We start from the raw sequence: 9,336 nt of genomic DNA on the forward strand, positions 1-9,336 counted from the left end.
AAAGCTATACAGTTCAAAAGAATCCTCCTCTGTCTCCTAAGCGTATAGCAGCTTTCAGGAGCCTGACCTTCTCCCAGTCTGATAGAACAACTTCTTGCATTCTGATTGGACACCAGGCATTCCTTCTTCTGATCCATTTGGAATTTGGGGTTTGGAATTTTCATCATCATAAAACTTTGCTTGGCTAATTAAGCCAATCTTCATCTTCCCACATTGTTTTGCAAGCTAAAATTCGCTACTCTGAAGGGTTAAGAAGAATAAGCAGTCCTATTTGCCCTGGAGTGCCACCCTGAGGTTCAGGATGTAATTTCTGTCTTCAGATGTTTACACTGATGGGCAAGCTTGTATTAGGAGGGTTGTAGGTCTCTCTGTGTGTGTGTGTTTGTGTTGGTATTTGTGTGTGTATATGTGTGTGTTGGAAACATGCGGAAGAGGCATTCATCCTGCAGTGGATAGATACATACATGCGCGTGCGCATGCACACTGGCCTTAGCTGTATTATCAGCTCCAAATTGGTATATATTTTCATATACATGCATCTTCGGCATGTTTCCAACCAATAAGGTCCTGAGCTTTCCTTTGCCTATATACATATAAGAAAGAATTCACACACACACACACACACACACACACATATATATACACACACATACACACACACACCTATTTGGAGCTGATAACGTAGGAATAGCTAATTTACAGTTAGGCATGTATTTTTGAAAAGTGCCTTTATACTGCCTGTTTTCTAAAACTCAAAGTACAAACACCTCCTTTCTCTCACGCGGGCTGCCCTGCAGATGTTGTTCTTCGTTTTGCAGCTTTCCTCAATTCAAGGCGCTGTTGCATCAGCCGACGCGCTTGGGCACCTTGGGGAACAAAGACGGCGGGAAATGGGGGGGGCGGGGGGGGAGAGAGGCGATTTTCCGGGTCATTTGGCAATTGCATTCAGATTTAAACTTCCTTTAATCGCCCCGCAGTTCTTCTCTCCCTCCCTTCCCCCAAATGTGTGGTCCCTAACGTGTAACCGCCTGTGCCTTGCTCCTCTACTTTCGACAGATGCCCACGTGGAAAGGAAGCTCTATTTTTGTACGGGTTGCACGCAACAGTGTATAGGTGTGCAACAACAACAACAACAACAAAAACCCGAATACAATCCCTTCCTAACCAAACAGGCTTTGTTCTCATTTTTTTGAGGAGGGAGGGAGCCGGGAAGGTCTTGTGAGGAGGGGTGCAATTTTGTAAAAAAAAACAACACCTCCCCATTTCGTGCGCTTTCTTTGCTTTCTCTCTCCCTCTCTCCAGAGGTTCCCGCACTTCTGCTTTGCAAGCCGACCTCGCAGCTGTGGCTATACTTTCCACCTCGGGACTTCAACGGATTGGGAGGGCAGCCGGCTAGGGGAAGGAAGAGACCCTGAGCGGCCTCGGAAAGAGAATCCCACCGGCGAGGGTGGCTTTCTCTCCCGCGACCGATCCAAGGCTGCCGACCCCCCGGAAGGCGAGGCGAGTTAGGGAAGAGTGCTGGAGATCTGGGAAGCCACCCCGACTCCCTGGTTAATGAGAGCTGCTAAGTCCCGGAGCAGGTCAGAAGCTGAAGCCCGAAGGGTGTCCCCTGGGCAGTGATGTCATCCAGATCAATACGACGGGGCGGGAATTGGCCGGAGCACTTGCTCAGGAGCGGGGTCTGTATTGGAATCGGGACTCGCCTTATCGATTGGGCTGATCACCGAGAGCTATAAAAGGAAGGGGCTCGCCTGCTGCTTCCGACACTCGCTTCCGAAGCCCCTCCATCCCCCGGCTGGGCTCCCTCTCTCCCTCTCTCCCTCTCTCCCTCTCTCTCTCTCTCTCTCTCCCCATCCCCAGCGCAGGAACCTCGCGGCGCGGTGCTCACGGTCCCTCGGCTTGGAGGGAAGCCTCCCCCCCACTTCTCTCTCTTCCCCCCCCCTCCACCACCAGCCACTCGTTCTGCAAGGATGGGGATGCAGGTCGGCAAAGCCGGCGCCGCGCCCCTGGTTCTGCTGGGCCTTTGCTTCGCTACGGCGGTCAAGTCGGTGCCTCTGGCCGATGCTGGACCGCACGTCTACTACGGCTGGGGGGACCCTATCCGGGTCAGGCACCTCTACACGGCCAGCCGGCACGGACTGTTCAGCTATTTCCTGAGGATCCACGGCGACGGCCGAGTGGACGGCGCCGCTAGTCAGAGTCGACACAGTAAGTAGCATCAAAGCTCCGGCGTGGGTCCTTCCTCCCACTTTCCGCGGGCCATCCTCCGCCAGGTCCCTCCCCCGCTTTTGGAAGCTGACGCTTCGGCTCAGGGAGCTCGCCTCAACTCGCCGCGCCTTCACCCCAGCCGTTTCCCCGCTTCCTTTTCTCGTGGCCCTTTGAATCTGCGCTCCCGGAGACGTGAGGAAAACCCAGATCCTGAAAGAACCCCGGGGGGTCGGGGGGGGCTTTTTCTGTTCCCCTGATTACGCCGAGGACTTTGGTGGGGCCATCCACCCAATTGCTCTCTCGTCTTTACCGAGACCCCTGCTTTTGTTCATGGTCTCAGTCTATCCTTCCCGAGAAAGACGCGCGTCTGAGTGGGGGGACGGGGGGGGAAAGAGACCCTTTCTTTTCCCCAAGGGTTATTTTCCTTCCCACGGAGTACGTTAACCCTACAACGGTTTGTTTGTCCCTCCGCGCAGGTTTGCTGGAGATCCGTGCAGTAGCGCTTCGCACCGTGGCCATCAAGGGCGTGCACAGCTCTCGCTACCTGTGTATGGAAGAGGAAGGCAGGCTGCACGGGCTGGTAAGTGACTTAAGCTGTGTAAAAAACCCACAGGGGACAAGCTAAGCCCTTCTCTACGTATCCTTTCATCCCGGTCGGGAACGGCTTTGTCTGCCTCTCCGCTCGCGAAAACCAGGCGAGACGCGCCCCACGCGGGGACTCGGACAAGTTGCGCCCAAGGTCCTTTAAACAAGGCGGGAAGGAAGGGAACGCGCTTTTCTGGCTCTTCAAAGTAAAGGCTGTAGCAGGAAAGAAGTTTAACTTTATAGGCGATTTGGGTTGGCCAGAGAAGAAGGAACGTGTGTGTGTGTGGGGGGGGGGAGGGCTTCACACAGGAGCGCCAAGTGTTGCGGCCCACTGAATAATTTACACTGGATTTTGGAGCGCATAATGGGATGAAAAGAGAGCAACGGTCTTGGACACTACTTCTGCAGCTCGGAGGCAGACTCAGCCACATTCCAGAACTTAGACTGCAGAGTTACTGTTTGTTTACGTTTCTTTGGGGACCTGTTTTTGGGGCGCCAGGCAGAAGATAGATCCTTATCGCGCCCTGTCCTCACGGTAACCTTTGAGGGAAGGGAGGCTGAGAAATAAGCGCATAAATCCCTTTAGAGACCACCCACTACGTTTGCTGGCTCGCTAGAGATTTCTGTCTGGGTTCCCCACCCCCCACCCCACTCCCACCCCCACCCCCCGCATCCAAATACAATCTCTCCATCCCTGGCATTGCAGTCGCTTTCAGAAAAGACTCTGGGCCTTGCATTCTTTATTGTGTAATGTCAGCTCCCAGTGATCCTGGTTTCCTTCTATTCCAGAAGGCATATAGATTCACAAAGCTTTCTGTTGGTTACTCACCTTTATTGCCCTGAGAAGAGGGGGAGGTTATTTCATTGTACAGCTGGCTAAGTGGGAAATAATAAAAGTTAGGTTCTATTTCTGATCAATCAATGAGAGCCTTTACATGGCGTACCCTTTACATTGCGCTGGTAGCAAACATACAAGTTGTACAGGAGCTAGAGCTGGTATTACAGCAGAATCCAAGGGGCAGTAAACTAACTATTGACTCCCATCTGCTGGTCCTCTGGATCTTTGCAGCACAGGTGTGGCACACTCTGAAAACCAATTTTTAAAAAACCTGCTGAAAGGGGAGTGTTGCAGGCTAGCAGGGCTTTTTTCCTCATAGAACGCTCAGAACGGAGTTCCGGCACCTTTTTTGGATGGAACCTTGTAGGGTAGGCAAGGTGGGTTGTACGACATGTGTGAGTTCCGGCACCTTTTTCTTTTACAAAAAAAAGCACTGCAGGCTAGTAACCAGGATAATAAATAAGAACAAACAGAGAGAAGGAGACAGAAACTGGCAGGGTGTTTGTGAATTTTCCAGAATGCTTGTTGTCTCTGGCTGCCTCAACCTTTGAGCACCAGTAATGTGCTATATAGTGGCTCAGTAGCAGAACAGTGGACCAGATGTAGAACTCTTTTTATTTAGATTTTAAAAGTCCAAATGGCCAGAGTTATAGATAAAAAATTCTGTTAAAACTGCAAATGAATGAAGCACTTAAATATCAACTTAAATACTTTAGGTTTTTTTTTACTGTTTTCTCCACACCAAGTATAGGTATTAGGTAGCATATAAGATTAATAATAAAGAAGTATAAATAAAGAAATAAATACCCTAGGAAATACTGAGAGGTAGCAATAGTCATGCTCCCCATACCAAATCAGCATTTCATAGCTCCCGCAATTACCCAAATGTAACTGCTCACCAGAACTTCAGGGTAACACAAACATAACATTATTCTGTCTTATTGAAATCAATATTCCTAATGCAATTTCAAATATGAAAATGAGTATACATCAAGTTGCAGTACATTAAACTAGAGCCCTCATTCAACTGACCTAAAGAGGGAAAGAAAATCCCCCCATTTTTAATCCTTTTGTTTTCATTGATCTTCCAGGGACTGAATGCGTAGTTGATGACGCAGCAATATTTTTGGCTCATTTTTGGCTGGGAAGGGCATTCTTCACTGCTTTAAAGCATAATTTTATCAATTTACACTCCAGGATTTTTTCCTGATCATCCCAGATTTGGGATTTTCCCATACAAATAGCTGCTTTACTTCTGCTGTATATGTATTTCCATAGGTAAGAGGGGCGGTATATAAATCCAAATAATAAATAATAAATAAATATATTTAAAATGCTTCTTACATATTCTTAAAGGGATAACTTTAGATAATGACAATCACTGCTTCCATTCATAATGCTCAGACTGTTACATTAAAATTCGCTTCCTTTCAAAAATGAAAATAAGTAATATGCTAAAAGTTAGCTTTTCAATAGTAAATAGAGATTTAAGCAGTGGGCTTCAAATCTGATGTGATTTCTGCTTGTAAACACAATAATACTGTTTAAAGCTGTCTCATCATTAAATAAGAATTAGCATTTATCCTCCCAAAGTATTGCTTATCTGTGTAATTTTGTGCAATTATACCTATTTAGAACTAAACCTTCCTAAGCAGACCACTAAATACACTCCATTAAACTCTGAATTGTGAGGTTGTTTTTATTTTAATTAACCAATTAATCAATAAAATAAAACAGACTATAGTCTTATACACCACAGAGGCGCAATTGTTTGGTGGCCCGTGGTCACAATAATTGGGACAATTTACTTATTGCTTGTATTTGTCTTTTCTTCCAAGTGCTTAAAAGCAGTGTTCATAGCATCCACTTGTCCAGTTTTCTTTAGAAGCCTGCAGTGTAGTTTTGCCTGGAAGATAATGAACAGCCCCAAATATTCAGTGATCTTCCATAGCTGAAGCAGGGTTTTAAATCAGGGTTTCCCCAGTCTCAGTCTAACATATTGGAGCAAGGTTTTCTGTACTTCCCTGGGTTTATCGTGTTGGTGGGAGGAGTTTTGGATTTACTTCTTTCTCTCTTTGTTGAGCCTATTGTAGGCCCTGCACTACAATTTTTGCAAGTTTTCCTACTCAGTTCCTACCATACTCAAAATGGTGCTATTAAGTGATTTTCGTGATAGCAACTTCACATTTCAAGCCGTTGCTAATCTTGACAAAGGGTAAAGCATGTTTTCCAAATGACTGACAGCCCGATCTATTGGTGAAGAAGGAAGAACCTGAACTTTAAATCTATTTTGTCTCTTGGAAGCAATTCTGCTATAAAATATTCAGCAATAATTGATGGTGGGTGGTGGGTGATGGGATTTTTTTCCAGTCTGTTTTGCATGTCAGATAAATGTATGGTTCAGATGCTTGACTGAGAAAGAGCTTGTGCAAGAACACCATTTCTCTTATCATTGAAGCATTCTACGTAATCAGCAATACTTTTTTATTGACCAAGAGTTCAGTTACCTCTAATGACTGAACCAGAGTAACACCAGAGTTTTAAGAAAAACAACAGTGGCACAAAGGGAGTAAAACTTTCTGAAATGATGGCCACATTCCTCAAAGGGCGTTAACATTTCTGAATTAAGAATGAAAGACTGTAGTTTCTGTTGCTCTGAACATACAATATAATGAATGTTTATTCCATTACATCTCCAGACAAGTTTTATTCCAGCTTTCCCCAGTTTGATGCTCCTGGGTTTCAGTTTCCAGCAGAATGTCCAGTAATTTGGGGAACTAAAGTTCAATTAGGGCTATTGGATATGGGTTGGAAAAATATGGATGAACATGAGAGGGCAGGAAAGAGAGTTTTCTAAAGGTCTTTCTGACTTTCAAGTGATTTTTTTAAGTCTGTTACATGACTAAGTCTGTGGGAATTTCCTAGTGGGAAGGCATTGTGGTTCCCACCAAATAAAAATACGTACATAAAATATATTTCTTAAAAGGCAAACCCTCTCCCCCAACAACTTATACAGGTAACCCTTGACTTCCCACCACAATTGAACCTAAAATGTCTGTTGTGAGACGGTTAAGTAAGTTTTGCCCCATTTTACCACCTTTCCTGGCACAGGTGTTAAGCGAATCGCTGCAGGTGTTAAGTGAACCTGGCTTCCCCTTTAACTTTGCCTATCAGGAGGTCACAAAATGTGACCACATGACCCTGGGATACTGCAACTGTCATAAGTAGGAGTCAGTTGCCAAGCATCTGAATTTCTATCACATGACTAGGGGGGGTGCAGCAACAGTCATAAGTGTGAAAAATGGTCGTGTCACTTTTTCAGTGCCACTATCACTTTGAACCATCACTGTTGTAAGTTGAGGACTACCTGTATTTCTGTTAGGTTTTTCTGGAATATGTATTGAGAAACAGACCCATTACCAACAGTAAAAATGGCTGGATGGCACTGTCGTTAAGCAACTATTGTGCAAAGGTTGCTCTGGCATCGAATACAATACGCAATTTTTATGGGCCAAGGTTTGCAGCTAATCTGAGTATGCCGGGCTATTTTGCCAAACGTACTTAAACTATTTCATTTATAGTTAATACAGATTAAATGTAATTGATATGACTAATTCCAAGCATTGTATTTAATAGCTTTCTATTTCTCTTACATAAAAATTAATTTTGGTAATGTCTTTTGTTGATCTTTGAAGACTGCAACTAAGACTTCCAGGTTTAATTCCACACTAGAGCCTTATGTCACATATCTCTGGAATGGCCTTTGTAACTATCTTTATTCAATTATTTGCATACTTCAAATTTTTTGCATCTGTGTTTTTTATAGAATATAGAAATCCTCATAATCTAGGGCAAGGGTAGACAAACTAGTATGCACCAGATTGTTTTGGCTACAGTTCTAACAATTGTTTACCATTAGCCATGCTGCTAAAACTATTGAGAACTGAAGCTCAAAATATCTGGAAGTTACCTGATCTAAGCAGATGCCAAAGTGAGATACTGAAAGGACATAAGTAAGTCAGATTAACACTGCTTATTTGCTCCATTAGGTGGTTAAAAAAAGAAACTCATTCAGTACTTTAACCCATAATTAAGACTTGCATGACAACATTTTTATCATGCTCCAGTCTCATTTACTATGAAACTTTCTTTGTTGTTTTCCATATTAGTTCACACAAAAGCATTCAGACCGAGCTATGAAAATTCCTTTTTTTATGCATAGTGAAAACAAAGCATGAGCAATAAATTGCTTGATGGGCAATCAGGAATTAAAAATATTTCTTTCCTTCCCATCAAATAAAATTGGGGAAATCAAAATGAACTTCTTGTAAAATTGAACACCATCCCTTAGTAACCTGTTACAGACTATATATTTAGTTATAAACGCTTCTTATAACCTGATTTATAAATACTTCCTCTGTTTCTTCTTGAGATCCCCTAAGATTGTTTTTTGCTCTGCGAAATAAGAAATCCAATTTAATCTCTCTAAGGAATATTGTATTTAATTATCGTGTAGCCAAATAGATAATTCCACTGATTATCTGGATAAACAATGTTGCTTCATCTGCCATTTCAGAGACTTACAGTATAAACTCATGCAGTATGTAATAATGCTTACTTTTTTCCCCAGCTCATATATACCACAGAGAATTGCTCTTTTGAAGAGGAGATACGTCCAGATGGCTACAACATCTACAAGTCAAAGAAATATGGAATCCTGGTATCTTTAAGTAATGCCAGGCAAAGACAACAATACAAAGGAAAAGACTTTCTTCCGTTATCTCATTTCCTACCTATGATGAACACTGTGCCAGTGGAAGATTTTGGAGAATATAGTGATACCAGGCAAAATTTGGAATCTGGTATTTTTCAACAACCAGTTAAAACTGACAGCATGGATCCCTTTGGTATCACTTCTGAAGTGTCCTTAGTACAGAGTCCTAGTTTTGGTTAGTAACTTCTGTTTCTTTAATTAGATTTTATAAAGATGTTATGAAGAGGTTAGGATTGTATTTTTTTGAAGTGATAACTTAAAACATGACAAACGTGTAGATATGATTACCACCTTTGTAAAGCAATACTAATTCCAAGAAAGCTACCCTCATTCAACCTCTTTCTCTGTCATCTACAAAATACTTAGAAAAGTTCCTTCTAAATGTTTTATGTAGGAATGAGAAACATTCAAAGCTGCAGAATTTCTTTTGTTTTAGATCTTTGGATAGATAAACCCATAGAAATTCTACTGCTTCATTACTTCCAATTAGCTCTGAGTCCCAATAACTGCTGCTCGTTCAAAGAATGTGTAATTCCTATTCAGTGTATATAGAACAGAACAGAACAGAACAGAACAGAGCTGGAAGGGACCTTGGAAGTCTTCTAGTCCACCCTCCACCCGCCTGGGCACTCAAGCAGGAGAACCTATACTATCTCAGACAAGTGAGTGTCCAGTCTCTTCTTAAAAACCTCCAGTGATGGAGCGCCCATGATTTCTGAAGGCAAGCTGTTCCACTGGTTAATTCTCCTCACTGTTAGGAACTTTCTCATTTAAACAGAATAGTGTTAGAAATAAACAAAAGGGACTTACGCATTTTGATACATGCTAGATCTCACTATGTTTTGCAGACTTTTGCTGTGTTTTTAAGGAAATTGGCTGTTGGGAGGTAATTATCATAATTAAGCTAATATAAACTTCAACCAAGAGGAGA

General features: G+C 43.2%; 1 protein-coding gene across 1 annotated transcript; it reads left to right on the top strand.

The window, feature by feature from the left end:
- Positions 1-1,970: 1,970 nt before the first annotated feature.
- Positions 1,971-8,585, top strand: FGF19 (fibroblast growth factor 19; the record flags this gene model as incomplete). Its single annotated transcript, XM_081328081.1, has 3 exons — positions 1,971-2,208; positions 2,685-2,788; positions 8,262-8,585. The coding sequence occupies 3 exons, from the start codon at positions 1,971-1,973 to the stop codon at positions 8,583-8,585; spliced, it is 666 nt and encodes a 221-aa protein (XP_081184207.1).
- Positions 8,586-9,336: the final 751 nt, after the last annotated feature.

This window comes from Vipera berus (genome assembly GCF_964194415.1).
Source record: "Vipera berus genome assembly, chromosome: 1".
In the NCBI taxonomy this organism is placed as follows: Eukaryota; Metazoa; Chordata; class Lepidosauria; order Squamata; family Viperidae; genus Vipera; species Vipera berus.